The sequence below is a fragment of the Larus michahellis genome, chromosome 6, assembly GCF_964199755.1.
Source record: "Larus michahellis chromosome 6, bLarMic1.1, whole genome shotgun sequence".
Lineage (NCBI taxonomy): Eukaryota > Metazoa > Chordata > Aves > Charadriiformes > Laridae > Larus > Larus michahellis.
Genome location: NC_133901.1, coordinates 49,291,636 through 49,318,669, shown reverse-complemented (window position 1 = coordinate 49,318,669; position 27,034 = coordinate 49,291,636). Strand labels below are relative to the sequence as shown.

Sequence of the window (27,034 nt, the reverse complement as noted above, 5' to 3'; positions counted from 1 at the left end):
CCAATTACAGCTCCTGAGTTGAGGCTGTTATAGCATTTACTTTATAATCTGTTAGTTTCAGGAATTAAAAAGCCCCCAAATCAGTAAGATAGCAGTAGGAGACTATTTTATACTATTATTTAACTTTAGTAAATGTAATAGGTGTGACAGCAAATGATCAGAACATATGCCCGCAGGTTATTCACTTTGTGTGTGTCTGTGTGAGTACAAATATATGCGTGTATATATTAATATAATCTATATTAGTATTTATTAATAGTGCTTAAATTGGGCAGTGATGCTCTGTTGTGTGCAGCAATGCATAGCCTCATGCATAAACCAAGAAACATTCTGTTTGTATTCAGGGGTGTAGACTTAGTTACACAGATTAATGTTTCAGATTAAATTACAGTATAAAAGGCTGTAAAAAAAGATCTCATAAGTGAAAAAAGAAAAGGCTGTTTTAATCCAGGAGGACTATGCGGTTGAAGGTTAGGGTTACAGGGAAGCTGCTGAACCCATGGCAGGAGAGCTAAGCAGAGGAGGTGGTAGAGGTAAAGAATACCTGCGTTCAGCTCATCAGCAGGAACACGCTCAGGAGGACTGTAGAGACTGGGAAGAAACTCACTGCGCTCTTAGGATGACTTTTCTCCCCAGGGACACTTCTTTTGACAGCGTATGCCACGAGAGGCAATTTCCAGGTGACTGTAGTCATATACGTGGTTATGTATGGTAATAATAGAAGGAGCATCCTGGCTTTGTTGAAGTCATAGGAAGTTTTGCCAGACTTTGATGGGGGTCAAGACTTCACCCTCTAGCAGCTCCGAAGATAAATAGGGATCTGTCACCATACCAACATGGACAACTGTATAATTGTTTCTAAATACGGAACAGCCCCACCAGTTCTAATGGAACTGCACCAGCGATTAAAGCCCTCATACAGCAATTCTTATTGGCATGTTACATGGCAGTAATTTCATGCACAAGAATTTTCTCACTCATTTCAAATGAGTGTTCAAACTCTAATTTAGCATTCTTTTTTGTATACTGATGAATTTGGTCTGCATATGGCCGGGCTTCATTTAAGCGGTAGTCTCCAGCTTGTCTTACACCACTGCTATACATACAACAGTTTTAAGATTTTTGATTTTTGAGAACTGAATTTAACTCAGACCATGCTCAGCCCTTAACTTTGTGCTTTCACTTGTGATCCAAAAATAGCAACCATACATGCATTTTTAGAATAATCCTAAGGAGTTTTGGAGAGAAGGATGTGCTTACTACATACACTACAATATAGATGTGCAATCAAATACATTTTCCCATAGGGGGAGGGGGGGCGGAAAATGCCCTTTAAATAAGGATATTTAAACTATAATTAAAGTGGGGAAAAAAATGGAACAGAGTGAACTGGGCTGTAGTACTTCTTTCTAAAAGCAGATGAGAGAGAGTGGTTTTGATTTTAGATACTTTTTTATAATATCAGGGACATCTTTTTCTCAGATGGAATGGGTGTATTCAATGTGTAGGTGTCTAGGCACCTGTTGCTGCTCAGGGGCATTAACTGTTGTACTTCACCGGTTTTGTAGTGGCTACGGGAGACTAAATCCCTCAAAGTCTGACAGCAGAAGACATTTTCTTGTTTACACTAACTTCCTTGATGGGCTTATAGCTTTTCCATGGAAATTTTTAATGTAGGTTGGTTTTGGGTTTTTTTCATACAATAAAACAAAAACATTTCATATCTAGATCACAAACCAAAATGCACATATCATATTAGACATTCTCAAGTAGATATAAAGTGTTTCAGGTACTTATGGCTTGTCTGTGTAACGTGCACTGTCTCAAACTGAACTGCCCTAAATTCACATGATGCAATTCTTTTGAAGTTATTCTTTTTGGAAATAGTATAATCACAGTGATAGTGGATCTAAGTTTGCTGGAGGATGATTCATGTATAAAGAGGTTCATGTGCTTAACTTCACAATTTACGTAGTGTTAGCTACACCTGTAAATGTCAAGATCCATAGGAATTTCTCCTCAAACAAAAGATTCATGAATATGTTAAAAACTGGAACACAACACCCAATGACATGTTGTCCTATAAAATTTATTTTTAGGAAAATAATTAAATTAAGAAGAAAGAATGAAAGTATTCAAACCAGAGACTCTTATGATTTTAATCTGTGCTATTAATTACGTCTTCAGCACACTAGTAATTTCAAAATGGCCAAACAGATTGTCGAGTTTTCTCCAGTGTTTTGTTTCCTGAACTGGGATGTGCTATGCCAAGTTTCAGTTTCAAGAGATTATTTTTCTCTATTACCACTAACCAAGTTGTAAATTTCCTGGAAAAAAAAAAAACAACAAAACATTTATAATGGAAATGTTGACACAACATTCAGAATAGTATTGGAAATGTGATGCTCTGCTACAAATTGTGCTGTAATGATTTATATTGTTTCCAATAATTTAGAAACTATTTTCAATCACAGCCAAGTCCTGCATAATACATGAACCTTGAAGGATTCTCCAACAAATATTGGGTCACTACACATTTCAATTTCCTGCTCTATGTTTAAAAGGCTGCATCCGGCAGTTAAAAGACTAAAACCTCAGTCAACATGTATGGTATCACAGATACATGCTGGACTATTATTTTCACCCGGTAGCTTTCTGTAAGTAGGTCATTCGATTTTACAGTGCTCTAAAACGTCACCAAAGAGCTTCCTTATACAGTATCTCCAGCAATTGACTGTGAAGAAGTTGTACTAAACCTTAACGCTTAGTATTTTATTACAGAAACTTTGTTCGCTTGCTGGTCTACTTGCAGTACACGATCTAGGAAAGACCTTCTTAATTCTTTGTAGAAGGTCATTTTCCACCCATTGTAAAAGAAGGGGATTTTTTTAATCTTTTCTTCTTCGGGACCAGATATTAATTTCAGAAAACTTTGCAGACAGGCACCTAAAGCAACACGTCACCCATAAGACATGGAAAAGAGAATGTCTAGGAGACCTCTGAGATGTGTCACATCTCAAGTGTGGGAAGATGGAGGTGCCTGGTTGGCACTTGCTTGAGTAGATGCTCCAGTAGGCAGATTACCTTTGCCACCCTATGGTCCTGCCATACTTCTGCGAAAAGTGGCGTTTGCCAGCCATAGCTGAGAAAACCATCCTGAGTATTAAAACTTCGACATGGTGAGTAGCCTTTGGCAGCATGGCTCAAGACAGCCTGGAGAAAGTGTTTAAACGAGTTTTAAGTCCACATGTGTTACCACCTTGTCCTTTAAAACACACTCCTCAGGACATCTTGTTACATTTACAAAAATGCTCAATGGGGGGACAACGTCTGTAATTTGTTCACCCTCCTTTCATCCCTCAGACTAATTATGGTTGCCTCAAACACAGCCTTCTTCCTTCGGACCGAGGAACCGTTCAAGCCCTCGAGGAAGGATTTGCCAAAGCCTGCCTGTGGCGCTGCTGCCACCCAGACGTTTGAAATCGCCCCACCTCGGGCGAGAACCCCAAGCCAAGCCAAGCCAAGCCCCCGGGGGCGGTGTGAGGGCCCCCCGGGGCGGCGGCGGCCGCTTCCCCTCAGGCCGCCTTCCCGCCCAACGCGCCCCGCAACGGCCACCCGCGCGCCTCGTCCCTCAGCCGCGCGCCGCCGTGGGGACGCGCCTCCCCCCAAACTTTATCGCCTTCCCCCCCCCTTCCTCTCCCTCTTTTTTTTTTTTTTTTTTTTTTCTTTGAGGGAAAAAAAAAAGGTGGGGGGAGCTCAATTTCCCACTTGCCAACAGCAGATAAAAAAAGTGGGGAGGGACCTTTTCTGTCACAGCCTATGTAGATTAACCTTTCAATTAGCTGTTATCAGGTCCTGTGTCTTAGCACCCGTCCTCGCAATCTGCGTCCGCTCGGCACCGGGGAGGCCGGAGGTCTGGGGGTGGGTTTCTGCTTTAATTTCTAAAATTAATGATAATTGCTGGCGCGGCTCCCCTCCCCCGCCGCGGGCTGAAGGCTCGTCTCTGCTCTGCCCGTCTACCTTTTAGTATTTTGGAGTGAGAAGAGGAGCCCCGCGGAGGAGGAGGAGGAGGGGAGACAAGGTATTCTCTCTGCTATTCATCTTCTTTTTCCACCCCCCCCCCCCCCCCCCGCGAAGGGGCTTAGCGGAGGTAACTGGTGCAATCAATCCGCTGGCTGGGGATTCCCTCCACCCCCTCCCCGGCTCGTCTGGCTCTCCTGGCTGGGTCTCTTCAGTGTGTATGTGTTTGGGGAAGGGGGTGGGGGGAGGCCGTGTTGTTGTTGTGTTCCTGGCTCTGGTTGCAGCCAGGAGAGAGAGGGAGCGAGCGAGCGAGAGACAGAGCAGGGGGAGAGCGAGCGAGAGAGAGAGAGGAGCCGCGATCGCGTTTCAGGGGCAGCACATTCCGCAGGAACCGCTGCTGCAGACACACACACGGGCAGAGAAAGGAGGTCATTGCAAGCAGAGGGGGGAAACCTGCACCGGAGGTTAGATTCCCAGGAGTTTATGCGGGGGATAATAGGGAGCATGCGATGGGTTTTTGTTTTGCGTTGGGTGACAGGCTGCAATTTGCCATAATAACCCCCTTTGCCTCCCCTCTTTCGGTGCAGGGGGCTTGTCACTAGGCTGGGTACTTCTTTTTTTTTTTTTTTTTTCCTTTTGCATTGGCGGCTGATGCACGTGTTTGCAGGCACTTGTGCTTGGTAAATGCATTGCAACGCGCTGCGTTTTGCAGGGCAGGCGGGGGAGCGGCAGGAGGCGATGGCCGGGCTGGATGGGGTGGGGAGCGGGGGGGATGGAGCGGCGGAGGGCGGCAGGGGCTGGCCGAGGGTTTTGTGTTGCATGCTCCCACCCTGCCGTTCTGGGGCGGCGATTGTTCCTTCGCCGGCGGGGTGACAAGAGGAGTCCCTGCGCCTTCGCATGGCGAAACTTGCAGGGACCTTGCATGTGGCTGTGGAGCTGGGAGTCATTGTCGCCGTTCCCCCTCCCGCGGCGGCGCGGGCGGTGCGTGTGCGCGGTCGGCGGCCGCCGGTGCCCGGGGAGGGCTGTGCCGGGAGCACGTCGCTCCATCTCGCCCGCCCGGGCGACCGGCAGGCTCCCAGGCGCGCGCGTGACGCTCAGTGTTTAAGGCCGTCGATTAGTGTGTGTAGCGCGCCCGCCCGCCCCGCCGGGCTGGCTCCGGCGGCCGCCGCCGGTGTCTCTCGCTGGCGATCGCCCTCCCGAACAAACTTCAGGAGCGGGTGGGGCGGTGGCGGGTGGGGGAGGGTGGCAGGGCGGGGCGGGCGGGCCAGACGGACGGCAGTGGTAGCCAACGGGAGGGCGGGCTTGCCAGAGTTCACGCCTCCGGTTGCGGCGGCTGGCCAATCGCTAGTGTGCGAGGCCCAGCAGTGAGGCGGGCCGTGCGGGTGTGTGACGGTGGTGGCGGCCAATGTCAGTCTCCGGTCCCGGCCGTTCCCGCCGGTAGGCGGGGTTGCGCCTTGAGGGAAGGGGCGTTCCCCGTGATTGACACTCCCCGTTTTCCAATGAGAGAGCCGGGCTGGTTGCTGGGCGGAACATGGTCGGTGTGGGCAGTTGATGGACACGGGCCCGCGGCCTGTGAGCGTGGAGCGGCGTGCGCAGGGCGGCCCAATGGCGGGCGCCGGTGGGTGGGGCGCGGGGGTAGGTAAGGTTTTAATGAGACTCCATTGGGCTGTAATCAGTGTCATGTCGGATTCACGTTAAGTACAACAGGGCGAAACAAAATGGCGGCGTAGGTGAGGCGAGCCCGGCCGAGCCCAGCCGCGCCGCGGCGGTAGGGGGAGTCGCGGCGGCCGCCGGCAGGGGGGCAGCGCGGCAGCGGGGGCAGCCGCCTGGGCGCAGCCTGGCAGTGGGAGCAGGGGAAGAGCCGGCAGCAGGGGGAGCCGCTGCGGCGCCTGGAGGAGGCTCCTCCCCCCGCGGCCCCGGTCCCGCCGAGGTGAGTGGTACCGGGGAGGGAGGGGGGGGGCCTTCTCGGCCTGCCTCCCGCGGGCGCGGCGGGGGTGGATGGGTGGGTGGGTGGGGGCGGCGCGGCCGCTGTCCCCCGTGGGGTGGGTGCAGGTGCACGCCCCCGCCTTCCTCCCCCAGTTGGCCTGTCCTGCGGGGTCGCCGTGCCCCGGGGAGCGGAGCCTGCGGGCTTGGGGGGGTTCCGCCTTTGAAATGAAAAATGCCGGAGTAAGGCTTGGAGGGTTCCAAAGCCAGCCCCGGCTCGGCTCCTGTCAAATACAACAATGCCTTCGCGCTAGGCACTAGGCGTTGCAAATCTCCATGGTGTGGGTATACTGCAAAAATCTTAAGTAAGTTGGGGAGGGGAATATTCAAGCCTCTGAAGCCACGTTTCGAAAGTGATGTTCACACCGTATTTTCTTTGCCCAGACCTCACCTTTAGCATTCTGTCACTGAGCATTCAAAATAACCTGTTCTGCGAGAAGCAAGCAGATACCCCTTCTGTTGAAAATCACTATCCCAAGAAGAAATGTTTTCATTGAAATCCTTTTCCCAGGCTAACTGCTGGCAGTGAATATTACCTCACCATGCTCCCTGATGTTCTCTAGTACCATATTTTGAAGTGCTTAGAACTAGCATGGAAGAGGGTGGGAAGGGTGAATTTGGGTGATTTTGCTGGTGTCATGTTGTGCTGATGCTGTTTCCTCTGGTGGTGCCTGCTGCTGTCATGTCGTGAACTGCTTTTTAGCATATGATCTTAAACTAGCTTGTGGAGTATCGCACAGTGCAAGTGCTTCATCAGCTTGATTCACATGTACCACTCTTATTCCCCCAACCCCAAGTTTTTTGGTGTAGTTTTGAAGTTACTATAATGTCTCCTTATTTGTCTGTTTCAAGCATGTGTGAGTGTCATTGCTCTTCCTTGTTTAACTGAAAACTGTATGTTATGCATAAGGAAGAATACAATAGCTGACTTCATGATCTTAGTAATTTTAAAAGTGTCATGTGTGCTGGGAGTCCTTGCCAGGATCTGCTCTTGCTCTGCCTCGTCATAGGTGCATGTATTTTGCAATGGGGAAACAAGTATCTTGCCTCTTCTGCATCATTAATTGAGATGGGGGTGGAATATAGAGTTGATTAGCTGCAGAATTCTAAGTAATAGCTTGGAGGAAAGAAAAATGACAAAAAGCTTACTGAACGCAATGGCAGTCTTCTCTTCCTCCTCCTCTGCTGCAATCCTTACCTGACCCTGATGCTGCAGCAGAGAGCTGGCCTGCTGTTGCTTCTCCTGAGTATGTGCAGAGCAGGTAGGAGGGAGTAGAATGAAATTGTGTTTCACAGGTCACCGGCAGGTTGCACAAGTTGCTGTCATCTCTCCTCCCTGCTTCTTCACCCCCCTCCCCCCCCCTTTTTTTTTTGGGTAGCTGTGTTAATCTCAGTTTTAAAAAATTATCTCCATTTGCATTTAAGACAGCCAAAGTGAATTTTTCATTAATTTCTCCGAGAAAAGACTTTAGATTATATTTTGTGAAATGCTTTTGAGTACTTTTGTAATTACTTTTGTTTCTTGGGGGGGAGGGAAGCATAGCTAACTTTTTTTTTAAATTTTATTTTTTGTCTTTCTGACTAGACAGCTTGTTTTCACAATCTGGATCCCTTGGAAATAATTTGAGGTACCAGTTCAGTCTAAAAAAGACCTTATTACAGGATTATAGGATTACTGATGGCACCTAAGATTGACACGTTCAGTCGGTGCATTCTTTAATTAGAATCAGCTGTACAATAGGTGTATGCTTTATAAAGGACATATTTACATTCATTTTAAATAGCAGTCTGCAATTTTGCAATTTCTTTGTATTTATCTGATAATTTATGACTTAGGTAAAGGGACAAGCCTTGACTAGAGGTGGCTTTTCGTGTTTAAAAGGTAATGCATTGTATTTAACCCTCTGGATACTTATGTTCTGCAGCTCTTCAGTAGCAGACTTGTGAACAGACTTTGCCAGGGATATAGTGCAATAAAACTTTCTCAAATGTTCTTATTTTCAAAATAAGATACCACAGAGTGTAGAAGCTGAAATATGGCATAGAAAAAGCTTTGCCATAAAACTTGGAAGTGGTCCTGTGCATTTAACAGTCTGGAAAATCTAATCTGTGATTGGATGGGTACTGTTGAGGTTTTGATTAAAAGTTATTTAATTACAAGGGGAGGAAAATTAATAAATAGACATGAGTGCCTGCTGCTATTTTATAATCACTCTTAAAAATTGGTATTTCCTTAAGATTTGTTTTGGGTAAGCATCACACTTTCTATATTAAATGATGTATACCTTTTTGTGGTTTTGGCATCATTAAGTTCTAAACTTAGAAACCTGTTGAACTTACGTGCATCCTCTTATGTTGAATTTGGAAAGTTTGTTTTGTCTTTATCCAGTCACTCAGCTTGTATATGTTTATATCTCTGTATTGCTAGTCTTGGATCAATCTGTCTGAACTTGATTTATGAAAGACCTGTTTAATTTACAGCTCCAGGATCACTGAGCTGAATTATATTGCTGGCAAAGATGTTTGTTATTAAGAGGTTATTCTGAATATTACGTATGGTAGAACTTGTCATATCGGTTGTGGAGCTCAGAGTGCTACTTTTCAAGTACCTATGCAGCCAAAGTGGCAGAATAACAGAAAGTCTTAAGTTGTAGTAAAACAATTACAAAATAGGATTGGATGATCTTTGCATGGTTTTCTAAAGTAGAATGAACTTAGATTCTGTCGGAGGTGTGAATTTAAGGTGGCTTAATTTTCCTGTTGATATGTCCTGCCCTGTGTGTTGGAAACTCAATGCTCCTGCTGATACACCCAACTAATGTTGATTTAGTAGGCGCTAGTATGCAGGAGGTTGTATTACACATAGGCAGTTTTAAGTAAATAAGTTAAAATGTAGTTCTGAATGTATATTGCTGTGAAATTCATGTACCAAGCAGCAGTTTTTACACGAAGATACAGCTCACCTTTTGCCACAGTCACTGGCCAATAAAAATTCCTGTAACCCACAAGTTACAGCATTTATACTGAAATGTTCATCGGTGTCCAGGTGCTTGGAACAGACCTTGCACTGTGTTCTGGAACGTAATGCAAGTGATGTGGTTGCTCGTATGAAATTTAATGCAACAGTAGTGCAGTAGGTTTAAAAATGAGGCAAGTACATCTGACTCAGCAAATGCAGTGTTCAGCATTTAATTAAGTACTGACTGTCTTCATGAAGGCTCATAGTAGGACAGCCTAACTAAATAACTTTTAAACTTTAAAGGAGCTTTCTAGGAATCTGGGGCTTTATATGAAGCTACAGAGAACTTTCAAATCTATAGGCAGAGTACATAAAATAGTCTCAGTGTGAGTGAGCGTCCACTATATATATATAGAGTTCTGCTTTGTTGTATTATTGTATTTTCAGTGTCAGGAGTTGTGAGAGAATTTGTAGGATTCATAATACCATGGAAACATTTTTCTTCCCTGTATTTGTCTGCATTTTGCAGCTACAGTGTTATTTTGGAATTATCTGAAAACAGTGAATATAAACAATGCTGTTAGGGAAAGAATGGCTTTTGCTAGCTGGATTAAATGAAAATGTCTGTTTACAGGCATTGTTTTCTGTGTATTTCAAGTATTTGTAATAACTGTTATCAAATATAACTTGCATGAGTACAGACTGGAAGCAAGAAACAGGATCCAATCTACGTAGATCAATAGGGTTCAGTATGGGAGCCAATTAAACATTCAGCAGCTGCATTTGAATCAGGAATGTCTTTTCATTCTGGCAGTCAATTGAACTTTGATATTCATAAATTTGAAAATGCTCAAGCTTCAATCAAACCTCAAAAAACTGACAAATTCATAAAATGAATTGATTAATATTTCTGCTATTTGGGTATAGAATAATTTTATCGACCAATAACCAGATGCTCTTTTTTTACTAATCCTGTTGTGTAGGTGTACTAATGTGTGAAACATGATCTAGAGTTTATATTTAAAGAAACTTTTGAGGGGGTGGAGGGAGGGGGAGGTATGGGACCAAAAGTGGGTTTTGTATTCATTCGCTTTACAGTTGCAGAGGAATCTTTTTAACCAGTTGAAAATAATTTAAATTACCGCACAATTCAGGTTTTTTTCCTATTAATCATGTTTAAAACTTGAGTAAATTATAGAAATGCAAGACGACTTGAATAAATGAATAAAAATGAGGTCCGAGACATGTATAATCATAGATGTTATTGTTACAGGCTGCTTGCCATAGCTTCATAAATGTAGTTTCAGATTAACTCAGTTTTAGATTTTGCTGTGAAACTGGCGATTCTTCAACTCACAAGATGGCCCATTTATTGAGAATCAAGATTTTCCTCTTCTGGTTTTTACTTACTTTCCTCAGATTTGAAGTAATTATACAATTCTGTTAGTGTCTTCAAAAGTTCTCCCTTACATTTAACGGCAGAAAAAACTAATACCTCAAATATATTTATTTATTTATTAGGTGCCTACTGTCTTAGATTAATTTATGTGGCTTTTTAAATATATATATATATATTCATATATTGTCCTGCAGAATGAATAAACTCCTGATCAAGATGTTCTTTTAGGTTTCTTATATAAGTTTTTGTAGCCACTGAATTTCCTACTGGAGTGATCTGTTCCATAATAAGTAAATAAAATTGTTTATTAAACTGTGAGTCACTGAAACATATTTTGTCAATGTGACCTGCCTATACGTTTTCATGCTGACAGTGTATTTATGTGAAAGTGCCTCCTGTTACTTCATTTTCATTTCTGTTCCTAAGAGTTTGTATCAAAAATGTGTGCCTCCTTACTGCACACCTTAGAACAAGAAGTGCCTTTGTGATTTCTTTCTGTATTGTAGGGTACCTAGGTATTAATGAAAGATGTAATCCTAGTAACTCGGTTCTGATACTTTGTTTTTGATTTTTTGAGTTGTATAATTAACATATGCATATGGCATGGCACTTACAGCATACTGTAATTAAGTAATAATAAATAAAAAATAAATTAATAATTTGACTTTCATCAATTGAGGATTGGTTTTTGTTGTGGGGTTTTTTTTTGTTTGGTGGTGTTTTGTTGTTGTTGTTTTTTGTGTGTGTGTTTTTTTTTTTTTTTTTTTAAGTGTATGTATAATCCATCCAGGTAGTAATTTTCTTACACCAGTGGATGTAGAAATTATTTATAGGCAGTTTGTTTTGGAGAGTATTTTCAGATCGCTGGCTGAAGGAAAATTACCCAACGAGTCAGTAGCAGGTTAAGTGGTGACAGTATTTAGGAAAACTAAATCCACAAAATATTATGAGAAGTGGAAGGATTTTATGATGACTTATTTGGTTGGGGGTGGGAATTGGTGAACATTTCATATAATCTCACAGAGATTTTTGCATACTGCAGCATCTACAGTGTGAATACATGTCTGAATGCATTCTGTTTCTTTTTACTACTTCAGCATTAACTGTATTCTCTCCCTGCCTCTTCTTTTTTTCTTTTTAAAGGTTGCAGCAAACTTTCTTGTAAGGATGTACCAGTATCATCACGAATTAATCCTTTCTATCTTTCCGTAATGGTAAAGTAATTGGAAGCTTCGGTCAGCAGATATTTCCCTGCCTTTTCCAACTCCTCAGGATGGATATTTTTGAGGTGCATCCAAGCAGTGTGTGGAATCCTTTGATTTGTGTTTGAGGTGTGAACAACCTATGAAAGATCTTCTGAAAGGATAAGGAGGAACCTCTATGGGTAATCCTTGGCTGGAAACAATTACTGGTCAACCATGGTAAAACTTGCCAACCCTCTTTATACGGAGTGGATTCTTGAAGCTATACAGAAAGTTAAAAAACAAAAGCAAAGGCCTTCTGAAGAGAGAATATGTCACGCTGTTTGTGCTTCCCATGGATTAGATAAGAAGACTGTTTCGGAACAGTTGGAACTTAGTGTTCAAGATGGTTCTATTCTTAAAGTTACCAATAAAGGCCTTGCATCTTACAAGGACCCAGATAATCCTGGACGGTTTTCATCTGTTAAACCTGGCACTATTCCTAAATCAGTTAAGGGATCTAGAGGAGCTTGTAATGAGCTTCGTAATGTGGATTGGAATAAACTTTTGAGAAGAGCAATTGAAGGGCTTCAGGAACCAAATGGCTCCTCCCTGAAAAACATAGAGAAGTATTTGAGAAGTCAAAATGACCTAGCAAATATTTTCAACAATCCTGCCTTTCAGCAGAGGTTACGTCTGGGGGCCAAACGTGCTGTGAACAATGGGAGATTACTGAAGGATGGCCCTCAGTATAGAGTGAATTATGGCAGTTTGGAAAGCAAAGGAGCTCCAAAATACTCCAGCACTTTCCCCTCTTCTCTTCCACCCGTCAGCCTTCTACCCCATGAAAAAGATCAGGTAAGTCCGAAAAATTAGAGCAAATGTAGTAATGCAAAAATTATTCTTGTTCTTTGTTTATTTACCTCATGCAAAAATAATGATTGTTCTTCTTTATTTACCCGTTTAAATGTGTATAAGTGAGGATGCATGTCAAAGATCCATGCAGAATCAGTTCCGGTGAAGGAAGTTTACTTATCTCCCTATGTCCTGCCATTCTGCATTGGGCAGTTTGCTCTTTGGATTTTCAGTAGATAAACAGAGCAGCAGGGAAAAGTACAGCTGTATGCTCTCTCCTAGGTGTGAGATTGTTCTGCCTTGCCTGGCAGACTGGTGTTGCTGAAATCTGCAATGTGATTTGATTGTGGCCTTTTACATTCATTTTACGCCTGTAAATACTGATTTTTCTTGTAGTCTGAACACCATTTGAAATACTACCAGTAGAACTCTTGATATTTAAGACTGTTAGAATTATTATTTTAAAAGACATTTGTATGTAGATACTTAGCTTTAAAACTACAGTTAATAGGAACTGGAGTTAATGTACATATTCAAGGAATATAAGTGAAGATGTCAGAGTGACAAATTGAGCTGAACTGCAGAATCCTCCTCCTATTTCAGTTTTGTTGGACTTCCTACGTGGGTTTATTTTTGCTGTTACTTGGGCCTTGTTTTCAGGTTAATTATTCACAGGGTTTAAGCCTTGAGGGAGAAGGGGGTGTCAATTAGTGTTTTGTTTATGAAAGGGTAGTGTCAAAGACATGTCTGTAGGCATTCTTTGACCATTGCCCACTAAGTATGGTGAAGTGTGTTTTGAATTTTCAGTGTACTTGGGGAAAAAAAAAAAGCTACCTGTTCTACTTGAATTGGGTTACTTAAAATATTTGTAAGTTGGTGGTTTGATTGTTTGTGTTTCTTTTTTTTTTCCTTCTTTTTTTTTCTTTTTTTTCACTTCTCAGTGATAAAGTTTGGTGGCAGTTCTTTTTGGCATGGAATAACCCCGACAACTTTGCCATTGTAGAGGTGCCATTAGTGTCACTTCTAGAAACTGCATGATGGGTTTCATTTGTCTTTTTCCTTCAGCAGATTGCAATGTGCTGGAGGGTGCAGAGAAGCAGGTGATTGTGTTAGAAATACTTAGGGAAGTCTACAGGAATAGTTGTTTGTGGAACTGTCAGAGGTGACACTGCAAATGTTGATAGGTTGATTTTTGTGAGCTTCTCTAAATATATGTTAAATATGGTTGCCTTTATGTGTGGATATCTATCTATTTCTGTCAAATTGGACTTCTCGGGTATTTGAAAGATGCATGGAGCTTCACCCCCAATAATTGGAATGGAAATTCGTAAGTGTTGCTTGCTGTGTGGTTACTGCTGATTTAATTACTGGTAGTGATAAAGCTGTCTAGATACTTTGAGAGATTCTTCTGGAAATCTGATACTCTAGTGGCATAAAAAATTTGAAGGCTGGAGTACTGAGCAACCAAAATAGTTTAATACTATGATGCTTCATGTGAATTCTGTGGAAACAAAAATCTCCCTTGTTAGGCTACCTACTGGGACTGGCATCCATTGCAAGGAATGTGAGTTGGGTCACAGTGCTGAAAAAGCCGTTACTGCCATACTAAAATACTGGTATAAGGATAAATCTGTCTTTTAGAAGTTAGCCAAACAAATCTGTTCTCTAGCAAGTGGTTTGGCAAGAAGTAAGCTTTCATTTGGGTGCCTCAAAATTAGCAGTGTGACTTGCGTGTTTAAAAAATGTTCAGCATACACTTTTTCCTGACAAAAATAGTTTTGATGCAAGGTTGGCAAATCAGTAGTTGGATATCAGTGTAGTGCACTGCTTAGTTGTACTAGTTGTGGCACAGGTTACCGGGCAAATATACATAGACTTGGTTTAAATATGGGATATTTGCTGGTCTTCAAGCTGTGTGGCTTTAAGTACACCTAAAGAACAGTTCTGAAAGTAACTGTAAATACGTGTCTGTTATTGGGATGTGACTGCATGTTCATTTGAAATTGATGGTAATTCATGAATAAACTGAACGACACCGCAGGAAAACTGTTAGGCTATTTTTATTGAAAGTATTTAAGTGGCAGTATGGGGCAATTATTGAATTTTACACAATAAAATGTAGCCAACTGGCATCTCTCAGGAATGGGTAGTCTTTGAAGAGATTGGTGTATTTCAAAGTTTCTGTTGACTTCCCTTGAGGAGAAGAAAGAAATCTGTTTAGATGACTGTGGAAGTTTGAGTAATTTTGACTTTTTAAATGCATAAGTAACATCTCATCAGGGTGAGACGGTTAAAAGATTTAGTGCATTAGAAGTGCATCAGAGCTCTCTCTTTGACAATCTGAACTTTCACACTCATAGTACCAAATGCAGACTCTGAACCTTTCTTCCTGAGTGAGTAAAAGGTGATCAGAAGAGATACAATACTGCCTGTGTGTGGGTGGTGTGTGTTGGATTTTGGGTTTTTTTTGGTGTTTTTTGTTTTGGTGTGGGGTTGTTTTTTTTCGTTGTTGTTGTTGTTTTATTTTTTCCTTCTCCACTCTCCCTTCATTCCCATGCCCCCTCCAAGGGCATCAGAGTATCTAGTGCACTGAGAAGACAGTCTTGAAATGCAGTGCCACTGAAGTTAGTTCTGCAGACCTGGAGCCTTGACTGTGTTACGAGGCTATTGAGTGTTTTGTATTTGATGAAATACTTTTGTGGAACAGGGAGCTGGAGGTGCTAAATTTTCCTGTTGGTGGTGATGATGTGGAGCTGCTTTTCTTGTCTTCGTATTGACTGGGTGATCCAGTCCAACTAGATGTAGTCCTCTTGTTTCATTAGATGTAGAAATAGCTGCAGTTAGAGTGATACAGCTTGTATTACCAGGTTTCTTCCTATTATCCATAGGCCTGGAAGGAAGTGTTTGTGTAAAAATTGTATGTTTCCTTCAAGTGTTATCCCGACTCTTCTGGATTTGGGCAAAGGTATGTCAACTCCGAGTTACAGGAAGAGGTAATACGCAGTGCAGCGGTTTAAATCTTCTCTTCCTCCACCCCTTTCCATTCCCTAGTGTGCGTGGGAGTTGCTTTTTCACTTGTGTCTGAAGAGATCCAAGTACAAGGCTCATAGGAAGAACAGATTCCACTGCAAGGTCAGTAGCTGTCATCAGCTATATGGTGTCTAGGCTGCACATTGTATAAAGTGCAATGAGTAGTATAAATTACATTTCAAAAGGACATCCCAGTTATCTAAATGTTCTGGTGGTTACATTAAGGCAGATCCTTGCTTGATCCGGACAGGTAATTCAAATCAAAGCACTTCAAAAGATGGCTGTTTTAAAGTGTTAAGTTAGTGTGTTAAAGGACCAGCCAGCCGCCTTAACAATGAAGGGAAACTGAAAACGGTGGTGCCCTTTAGGATGAAGACTTGTCATATATTTTTTTTTTCCTGCAAATAAAAAACAAAACCCACACAGAATGCAGCGGAAAAAGAAGGAAATTTGTTGCTCAGCAGTTTGATCTTGTGCACTTCACTGTATTGCTGTGCATAGTTAGTTTTAACAATTTAACTGCTTTTATGTGTTCTTCCTTATGTTCAGAGTATCTTGCATAGATACCTTCTCTCTTGCGCTTCACACCTTCTCTCACCCAGCATCTTCTGTAAAGGGCTGTATGAGTAAGTTAATCAGAAAATGCAGTGTAAAAACTGATAACTTAGTAGGAAAGGGTGTGAACAGAGAGGAAAATCAACCTGAACATGTTGAGTGATACTTTAGCTTTTGGATAAGCCTTTGATGCATTAAAATACACTTCTGGAAATGCATCAGTGAAGTGGTAATTAAAAATTATGGTTGGTCTTTAAATGGGTGTTTAATTTATCTTTAATGATGTCAGTTGTAGAATGGCAATATTGATGGTGTTTTCTGTGCACATGTGTGTGCTGTGTTGTTCCTTGTTTTCCCTGTGACTTGGACAAGCACTAGGAAGGTTCTGCTGTTTGAGAACTGCATGAAACCTACTAGGTCTTAGGAGCTAGCCATCTCCAGAGCACAAATGCCACGTGACTATATACCTGAAGAAGCAGATGTTTGTGGACTGCAGACAGCTCTCTATTTACTTATTTTTAAACATAATTTAAAATGATAAATCTAGCTTTAAAAGGTGTAGAGGCCAGTGTAACATTTTCAGAGGACTGTCGGAATGCATAGTATATCTCAGTGATTACATCTTTGCTATGTTCAGAATAATTGCTACTTAGAGTATATTTTGATAGATGCAGTGCAAATGGAGATGGCTTGATTCATACTGTGTTTTCTTGGTTCTCCTGAACACTGTCTTGAACAGCTCAGCAACTGTATTAATAGTTGTTTCTATCTGATTCTTGGCATGAAAATTTTTATTAATCCCCCTTTCAGTTTGTCTTTCTAAGCTGACTTTCATGCAAAACCAAACTTGTCTTATTAATTTTTTGTACTTTCTGTTTCCACTGGCCTACATACATTTAGATTTTCAAAGTGTGACTTGGCATAGGTTGAATTTCAGTTTTCTGGTATGCAGTTTGTGCCAGTGCAGACACTGGGTGTTCCTCCTTCTGTCTTTTAGGCAAAGGGCCAATCTATAGAGAACTGATTTCTTGGCATCCAGGCTCCTCCCTGCTCAGTTTTTCAGCTTCCTGCCTTCCTGTGGGTAGGCAACAAGAGACTGTTGTCTGAGACATCTTTGCTTGCTCTACCTTGTTCCCTCTGGACTCTAGACTTTCCACTGAGCAGAAACAGAAGAGTTAGGAAGAAAGGAAGTGCTGCCCAATGTATCTGACCAATTTACACATAAGGAGATATTCATAATGCCTAGCTTTGGAGCTGGTGTTGTGTGGAGTCTGTGCTCCTGAGAGTGAGTCTGAGCACCAAAATGCAGTGATAGGTAAGTTTCTGTGAGTCTCTGCAGTGCTACAGTTGGAGAGACTGTAGACAGGGGTATGAAAAAAAGAAAAATGAAATCTAGGCTTGAACTTTGTCAGTCCATGAAATACTATTGTCTTTAGAGACAACCTATGTTTATCCCCTCGTAACATCTTCATAGTTTGTGCTTATCGTTGTCTCAATTCACAGGATACTTTTATTTTTTGGAAGGGTAACCCACACCTGAGTGCGTGTAGCTCTTCTCCTTAAAGTGCTGGGATGATTGCTAGGTGCTGCTCCCCTCTCTCATTTCTCTGCTGTCCCTGTAGCTTCTGAAATGCTAAGTACCAACTCATGCATAAGCCAAGTGAACACTTACAAGTGGATCCTATTTGCACGTGAGATACTGGAGCTTACCAGAAATTGAAGAACGACTTACACCATCTTTTGAGCATTTGAAACTGAAGTGGAGAAGTCTTGTCGTCCCATACCATGGAGAAGCAGCTCATACCACTCACACCACCATCGTATATCAGGCTTTTGGGGCTTTTTTGTATTTTGCAATTCAGCATATTTGGATCAAACCAAGAAGCACGCTTGTAGAAGTCTTCTTGAATTGTGTGGTGGGAGGGATATTAAAAACTGCTATTTCCTAAGTTAAATTGCTTTGCTTCTTCATAAGGTGAGTGGGGGTTCCAATTTCTGATGTCAGTGACTTCAAACTGGTCGTCTGTTTGGAGCTTCCTGTAGAACCATCAGGGAAGACCCTTCTCATCCTTTTTTCCCCCAAGCTGGATATTTTGGAACATAGTTCTGCATGATGTGCTCATGATTCCAAACATTATACTGCAAGCTGCTTAATCCTAAGGCTTGCTAAAATTTGATTCTTTTGGTAGTTTCTCTTCAAAATTAATTGGTGTTGTGTATTGCGGTGAGTCCTGTATTGAAACTGATAGCAATGAGTTAAAGAAATCCTGTGTAGTTTCAGCAGTTCTTTTCCTGTTTGTTCATCTATGCTATTTTCTGTGAACTCTTCTGTGTTAACTTGGAGTGACATTTGATTCCGAAACTACGGTTAGAGGTTTTACTTTCTGCATTTTTCCTTCCAAGATTAATTTTTCTTTTCCTACTTGGTAAATGGATATCTCCTTTGTGGAGATTCATTCTAGAATATAGAAATAGCATAAGTCTGCCTTCGATATAAGGACAACTACCTTGCGTATTTTCTCAGTGCTGTATCCTTACCTTAAGTGTATTTCCTCTTCTATGTTCAGTAGAAGTCATAGTCTTTACTGTTTTTTCCGTGACAGCTGAAACCTGATAACAATTCCATGTTGTTTCTTCTTGTTGCAGGAACTTTGTTATAAAACAGGTGATGAAAAACTTTGATAGCTTGCAGTTGAGATTGTCTGCTGTTTTTTGACAGATGATTTTTTTTCTGAAGAAAGATCCCCAGATGTAGATCAACCATAGCTTTCCAATTTGGTGGTTGGAAATGGCAAATGACTGTAACTTTTGAAAGAATTTCAAGCTAGTATTGAGAAAAGAATTACTCAATTGGTGTAAAAATCTTCTTTACAATTTTGAATCTGTTTATGGACCCTATTAGCATCTTCTTTCAAAGGGCAGCTCTCTTATTTGCGTATACAGACAGACCCGTAGTTCCTAACATTGTGAGGGCCAGTTTCAAGTTGGGACACTAGGGCTTTCTGGAACCAAGTGGAGGGAGTTGCTGTTGCATACTGGAACGACACTATTAAGGCTCAGATGGTGTCTGTAGAATTTTGAGGATGATGCTTATCAAATCAGGCACCTCTTAGCTGACAGATCCACTGCTGTCCTTTGTGGTTACCTGCTTAGAGACAAACAAACTTTTAAACTAGTTTTATTTCCTTTGGTTGCAGAATCACTTGTGTGTGGTGGTTGATGTTTTTCCCTGTCTGCTTATATCCGTCCTCATTAAGGGAAATTATAACTGCCAGCACTTTTATTTCTCTGTGGATTTTTTTTTTCTTCTCCAGGTTCTTGCGGAAGAGCTTAAAGTTTCTCATTTGCAGGCACAGGCAGCCTTCTTACAATATGAGTGGTGTGAACTGTTAAAGAGATGTCTGTGTAGGTAACTCCAAGGCTGCAGCATTTAGTTTTAGGTTTGTGTGAATTATTGTGTCTTCAGGTTGCGCTGTAGAGAAGAAGTCACATAAGGAAAAAGTCCTTGTGGGGTCAGAAACTGCAGACTTACAAATTGTCAACTCTTGTGTCCTGTTTCTGCAGTAATTGATATGCACATGCAGGAATTCCTGTATTATCAAATGTTTTGGCTCTAGAGGGGCAGTCTCATTTATCTCCCCTAGTGGCTGTGGTGGTACAGCCCATCAGTTACCAACTAATGCAATGCTAGGTGGAGTAGGCTTGGGGCTTCTGTTTTTAATTACAAGCAAGATTCTGGCACAGGAGAAAAGCTGTGTATGATCTCAGCAAAGTTGCCTGGGAGGCATGGCTGATGTTTCCTCATCTAGGAAGAATCCTTATAGAAGCGGGGGCTAGCATTAAGCTGTGGTAAGCTTGCCACACATTTTCCATGTGCTCTCCAGGACTTAATTTCATCACCAGTGGTGTTCTGAAGATCACTTCAATTTCACAGCTCTGTTTTTTCCAAAATGGTGAGAATGACTGACTGTAGTTTTAGGAATTAATTTTTATGTAATGTCCGTGTATCCGTGGCAACGTTAACTAACAGCGTTTGCATTTGGCTCAGTAAGAGGCAAATGTCAGTGGAACCCATGTTTCAGACGCTGAGTACACATAGTTCTTAACTAATGAATAAGTAGTTACAAGTAACAGTTGAAAGGAGTATAGTCAAGATCAAATTATCATACATGTGTAGATTTTTTTTTTGTCTTTGTAGGACTGTTGTGTTAACGCAGCTCTTTAAGCACTATTGGGTGATTATAGTGAAGGTGGAGACTGCTGTTTCTCATATGGCAAAAGGATGAGAGGTAACTGACGCAAGTTGCAGCAAGGGAAATTCTAGTTAGATGAAGACGAAAAGTCCTTTATAGTGAGTATGGAGAGACATGGAACAGGTGCTCAGAGTGGCTGTGGAATCACCATCCCCGGAAGTGGTCAGAGCTTGACTAGGCAAGGTCCTGAGCAACCCTAGGGAACATTTGAGTCTCATCTTGTTTTGAGCAGTAGCTTGGAGTACATGCTGCAGAGGTCTGTCCTAGCCAAGAGTATTCTGTTTCAAGTTCAATTGAAAGTTTGTCTGCTTCTTCTGACTGTTGGTTAAATAAAACAGAAAGTATAGTTTCTTTATGCAGGACTATGATGATGAAGATTTGCAGACAGCTGTATCAAATAGCTGAAGTGTAAGCTAAAGAAATTTCAAGAGGGATGGAAGCTTCACCTGGGAAAACCATTGCTGGAGAATTTGCAGTGTGTTTACTTCTGGTTTTTTGTTGTTAAAGTTTCTTTTATAAGTTCATTTTGTGTGTGTTGCTTTAAGAATAGCGAACATCCTGATTTCTGCTTTCTTGAGATCCCTGAAATCTGGAAAAATAAGAACTTCAAGCCACTGAACTTCTAGCTTTATATACCAGACCCAGGAGGCTGGCTCTGAAGCCTGCTAGGATTCATTTAAGTTCCACAATTACGTTGTGTGGATACCTTATCTGGTGCTGTTTGGAGAACAGTTGTCCTTTATATTGAACTGTAAAAACGTGAGTTAGGCCTAACTTGCAAGTACTGTGGAATTCTCTAAAGTGCTTAGAATTAGTGGATAATCAGTAGTTAGCAAAGGGATTATTTAAAATACAGTTAAAGGGTGATGAAAAAAGGCAGTTTGAGCCTAAAATAATTCTCAAGACCAAAGTAATCTCAATTATAATCACAGAGCTTAGTAGTAGTTAGTTAACAAGTTTTGTGCTTATAAAGGCTGCTCTGTCCCTCCTTTCTGTACCAAATTTAAAAGATACTCAGCTTTCATTTCCTACTGTTTTTTTCTTTTGTCATCTGATCACTAGTGTATCTGCTGTAGGAGTCAGGTTAACGCAAATATGTTAGTGGTAGAGGAAGAGGACAGCTATGGACTTCTGCAAGTATTTGGTTAGCACTCAGTTTGTAAATATACACATGGAGATTTATGTAGTAAACAGTTGGGTTATACATAAATATGGTATTTTCTGATCTGAATATTCTTGCTCTGCCTTGAGCTGTCCAGCTCTCTTCCTTTCCCTCTTTATCCCGTTGTGAAAACTGACTGTCACTGGAAACTCGTTAATGCTGTTTTACAAATATTAATTCTGCTTTAATATTGAAAAATTGTATAGTAAAACCAATTTCTGTTTATTTTGAGGTGTTTGGCACACATTATGCCGATTTAGCAAAGTAAGCTGTCATTCAGATGTTACAGATGTTTTCTGAAGGTCTAAAAACTACAGATAAATCATTCAAGAAATGACTAGAGAAAACCACTCACAGGGTAGACTGTTAAGTTAGATAGCAGTATGTTCTATCTGCATGCAGAGTGGTCTGTTACTGTGCTTGTATGTGCATATATTTAACTACATGAAGAGGTATTGGAGCTCACATTGTCTTAGAAACCAGTGACTTGTTCTTCTGTGGTCATTTCAAAGAAATCCTCTTGTTGGGGGGGTCACTTGACGTGCTTGTCTGCCATATCTTGAGGAAGGAAATTACTGGTACTTATGTCTTTTAATGGTTCTAAACGTTTTTACAACAAATGTTAAACTACTGCATTTATAAAGGTGACAGCATCCATTGTAGTCAAGCAGTTCCTCCTCTTTAGATCTATGCATTTAAGTCTCTCTCAGAAGAGACTATCAAAAAGTCAAAGATATTTTACCCTGGATAAAACGTGAAATGCAGTAGCTGTTTAAAATAATAATAATAGTAATACTAATAATAAATCCTGGCTTTAGCTAGTCCCTCTGCTTTACATTCATTGAAAACTATTTAAGAACTAGGGGCCTGAAAACATGAGTTCAGTTCTGAGCTTTGCCACTTGGAATTTATGTAGTGATGGGCAGTTGTTTCCACTTTATGCATTTGTGCACTGTGTTTAAAAAAAAAAAAACCAAAACCAAAAAAAAACCCAAACAAAAAACAAACACAAAAAAGCCCGAAACCCCCCCCCAAAAAACCCCAGACCCAACAGTGAGTAGCTGCTTATCTTGCAGGCATGTTTTCAGCTTTTCAGTAGAGAGTTTCATAAATCTTTTCAGATCTGAACATCAGATGGATGGTAGGAGTCTTTTATTTTGAATAATAAACCACTGGAGAAATCTTCCCCTGTATTCCCAACTTCCTATACCACTCTGAATTCTAGATAATACCTCAATTCTGCCTGTGAATTTAAGGAAGTAATTGCAGCTGCTGTTCAGCCCAGGATTGACAGATTCTGTTTTATGTCTCCTAGAAGATACTGGTGGTGGGATAGGGATGTACTGGAATTTTGTTTGGTTACCTCTCTTTCTCGCTATGTCTCTGCCTTCTTAAGTAACATTTTCAACGTGTTTATAAGTCACCTTCAGCCTGCTACTGAAAAGGTATTGATAATTTTCAGAGTTAGACTGGAAATAAAATTGATTTATCTGTTTTTATGTTAATAAACGTGCTGGAACTGACTTTATTTGAGAAAGTGACTTTGACAGCTGGCAGCTCCATTCTGCCCAAGCAAAAAAAACCTGGATGTTCAAGCTTCATTGTGTGAATGTGCCATATTTCAAGAGGATCATCTTGAGTGAGCTCTCATGGCAAGTGCAGGGCAGCCATGGAATCAGGGCCAGCCAGCATGGGTTTGGGAAGGGGAGGACCTGCTTAACCAACCTGATCTCTTTCTATGACCATGTGACCCACCTTCTGGATGCGGGGAAGGCTGTGGGCGTTGTCTGTCTGGACTTTGGTAAGGCCTCTGACACCGTCCCCCACAGCATTCCCCTGGAGAAGCTGGCGAATCATGGCATAGACAAGTGTACTCTTCGCTGGCCGGATGGCTGTGCCCAGAGAGTTGTGATTAATGGGGTGAAATCCTCTTGGCGTCCGGTCACCAGTGGTGTCCCTCAGGGCTCAGTTCTGGGGCCAGTTTTGTTTAATATCTTTATCAATGATCCGGATGAGGGGATTGAGTACACCCTCAGTGAGTTTGCAGAGGACACCAAGCTGGGTGGGATCGTTGATCTGCTTGAGGGTAGGAAGGCTCTACAGAGCGACCTGGACAGGCTGGATCGATGGGCCAAGGCCAACTGTATGAGGCTTGATAAGGCCAAGTGCCAGGTCCTGCATTTCAGTCACAACCCCAAACAACGCTACAGGCTTGGGGAAGAGTGGCTGGAAAGCTGCCCGGCAGAAAAGGACCTGGGGGTGCTGGTGGACGGCCAGCTTAACATGAGCCAGCAGTGTGCCCAGGTGGCCAAGAAGGCCAACAGCATCCTGGCTTGTATCAGGAATAGCGTGGCCAGCAGGAGCAGGGAAGTGATGGTGCCTCTGTACTCGGCACTGGTGAGGCCTCACCTCGAGTACTGTGTTCAGTTCTGGGCCCCTCTGTACAAGAGGGACATTGAGGTGCTGGAGCGTGTCCAGAGGAGAGCTACCAGGCTGGTGAGGGGTCTGGAGACCAGGTCATATGAGGAGAGGCTGAGGGAGCTGGGCTTGTTTAGCTTGGAGAAGAGGAGGCTGAGGGGAGATCTCATTGCCCTCTACAGCTACCTGAAAGGAGGCTGGAGAGAGGTGGGTGTTGGCCTCTTCTCCCAGGTGAATAATGACAGGACCAGAGGAAATGGTCTGAAGTTGGGGCAGGGGAGGTTTAGATTAGATATTAGGAAGAATTACTTTACTGAAAGAGTGGTCAGGCACTGGAACGGCCTGCCCAGGGAGGTGGTTGAGTCACCGTCCCTAGAGGTATTTAAGAAACGTGTAAATTTGGCACTTCAGGGCATGCTCTGGTGGCAGAGATGGTAGGGGGTTTTTTTTGTGTGTGTACGGTTGGACTCGATGATCTCAAAGGTCCTTTCCAACCATGAATATTCTATGATTCTATTTAATTTTTTGTACGTCGTTCTAAACAGAACTGCCCATAATCTGTAACACAAAACTGAATCTTAATGATTTAATTATTTCTTTCTTAATACTGTGTTTGGATGTATTTTGAAGAGACTTCTGCAAGACTGGATTTCTAGAGAAGAGCTACTGATGTGGCTGAGGACAAGCTTTTTCCCTTTCCTGATCTCTTTCTAATTTGCTTAATATTTTGTTATTACAAGAGAATCTCAGATTTTCATAGGAGTTTTATATGGAATTTACTTGTAAAGCTTGATGCCTTAAAATTTCATATTTTAATGTGGTTAAGATATTTATAACTTAGTGTTCTTATTTGGAGAAGAGAACAAAATTAACTTTCTCACCCCTGTGTAGCAGGGGAGGGAATCCTAAAATAGTTTTAGTAGCTAAAGTTGTTTTAACTTTAAATCTCTTATTTTGCTTTTCTTCTTAAAAATAGTTCTCTTAGGTTTTAGCAGATATGTGTCTTACCTTTCAATTTCTGATAATAGCCTTAATAGCAATTTTTTTCCTCTCCCTACAACACATGCATTTTGTTTACTTCACTGTTACTGATACCATTGAGGGCAAGCAGCTTTAAATAAGGGTAGCTTTTGTCTTTTATGTGCACAGCTATAATGACTCCCATTGTTATTGCTTTCTTAAGCCATGACAACTTGACTTTTTTCTTTCTTTTTTCTTTTTTTTTTTTTTTGTTAAAGTATGAATTTAATAGATTTTACCAATTAGAGTAGACATCTGTTTGGAGATCAGTAGCAATCAAAATCATTTACGAATAAATTGTTGGCTCATGATGCGTCTAAAATATTTCTGGAAGTTCAGCTTCTTTTTAGCTGTTGCTAAGAGATAAATTTTCATTGACATGAGGGATGTGAGGACATGTCAGCATGCTGCCAGTTGTTTTATAGGCAGTTAGCTCTGCCGCCTTGCAGATGGTTGGAAAACTCTTGGTAGTGGGTAAATGTGTGCTGATTATCTCATTGAATTAAGGTAACCTTTTGTCATTCATTGAGTTCTGCAGACCAGGCACTGAGCAGCTGCTCTACTGTTGAATTCTGGATTTAGTGAATACAAAGATTATGCTAAAGGGTATTTAGTCCTGTTCCAGGTACTGAACATTGGACCACTGTAAGATTATTTTATTTTTTTTTTATTTAGTACTACCTTCAGTGTGTTAGTAATCAGGGCAATCCAATAAGGCAGTATCTTTAACGTTTTCACTAAACTCTGTTGTCCAACTTGGTTGTCATCCCATGCTCATTGGTACTTTAAAACTTTGGAGGTAGGTCAGAAAGAGAGATTGCAAAGAGATGTTCTTTTTTCCTCCCTACTACTTCTCTCCCTTTCTTAAAGTGGTGCAAAGGGAAGTAAGTCTTGTTTCTGCCTGCTTTTTGTATTGCTAGTTTTTGGTTGTGTTTTGTTTTAGTGTGGTTTATTTGGTTTGGTGGGTTTTTTGTTGTGTTTTGGGTTGGTTTTTTTTCTCCCACAACAAGTCTGATACTAGCTTATGTGGCAAATACACTTAAAACTAGTTCATAGTTTATTGACGAGATGTGCCTCAAAACCAGTTTAAGCAATCTGTTGATTATAAAGTTCATAAATACATCTGCTTATTATGGATTACACTTGTGACTGTGCACCTCATCTCTTGGGGGTACATTTAAAGGTGATAGTTCACTGTCACATTAAAGCTTCCTTGTAAACTTGTTTCCCCATCCCTTTGAAAACAAATCAGTAGTCAGAATTAGGTTTTTAATTGTGTTGCTTTTGTTAAAGACTGTTTTCAAGATTTAAATAAAATATTTAGTTTCTAGAACAATTTTGGAAAGGGATTGGGGAAGGAATTGAAGCATTCCCCAGGTAAAGCTTAAATTATTTGGATTGCAGAGAACGAAAACACTTCTGGATTCTTAGTGTTTACAGACTTTCAAAAAACAGTTAAGGTCTTCAGATCAATATAGTTTTGTCCAAGAAAATTCTATTTTGTAAGGATCTGAAAGGTGGGTTGTTTTTTTTTTTTTTGAGAATAATTCTATTGCTTTAGAAATACAATGGATAAAAAGTAACTAGAATAAGGTATTGTTATAGCAACTATATATAAAGGGGTATACCTGTATGCTGTGCTGTATAGATGGGGGTAATATACTCTCTTCTGTAACATTGTAATTGATTGAGGATTTAAGGGATCTTCTAGAGAGCTGCTTTCTCAAGGCGTTATGGTCCTTTGAGTGAGATTTTAGAAATAGATTAGAAGTAACTGTGTTTGGTATTACAGTTTCTCTTTTCCAGGGTAAGAGGTGAAGAGGAGAGGGCTAAGCGTTTTAAGGGTCACTGTCTAATGCGCCTTATAGGTCGAGGTATTTCTGAGATCCAGTTTACGTTCATCTTCCTTGCCCTGCTTAAGTGTAACTTTGACTTCATTCTTGAAAGTGTGAGGAGCTTATTTTTATTTTTATCTAGTATATAATATTTTAATGGGTTCTTACGTTTCCTCCCAACCCCCCAATTATATGCACTGACTAGACTTGTGTCAGTAAATAGTTGCCCATCTTCTGTGCAGTTTCAAGAAGTATTGTTGGGCTGTTTCTCTTAAAACTAACAAAATTAGAAGGTCTATTTTGATGTCAGGATTATACTGAAAAAGCTGATTAAAAAAAAAATCAGTATTTGAAGTATAGAATT

At 41.3% G+C, this 27,034-nt stretch overlaps 1 protein-coding gene across 7 annotated transcripts in view; it reads left to right on the top strand.

Moving 5' to 3' along the window:
• Positions 1–3,770: 3,770 nt before the first annotated feature.
• The window catches only part of KAT6B (lysine acetyltransferase 6B), a 118,062-nt gene continuing 94,798 nt past the window's right edge, over positions 3,771–27,034 (top strand). For 2 of the 7 annotated variants that reach the window (XM_074592996.1, XM_074592991.1), the window contains exons 1-2: positions 3,771–4,081; positions 11,505–12,400. In XM_074592996.1, the coding sequence (XP_074449097.1) occupies positions 11,780–12,400 (621 nt within the window). In that variant the 5' untranslated portion in view covers positions 3,771–4,081; positions 11,505–11,779. Of the gene's footprint in view, positions 4,082–4,306; positions 4,485–5,832; positions 5,951–11,504; positions 12,401–27,034 lie in introns of those variants that run through there. The other 5 variants (XM_074592994.1, XM_074592989.1, XM_074592993.1 and 2 more) reach the window with 4 other exon arrangements.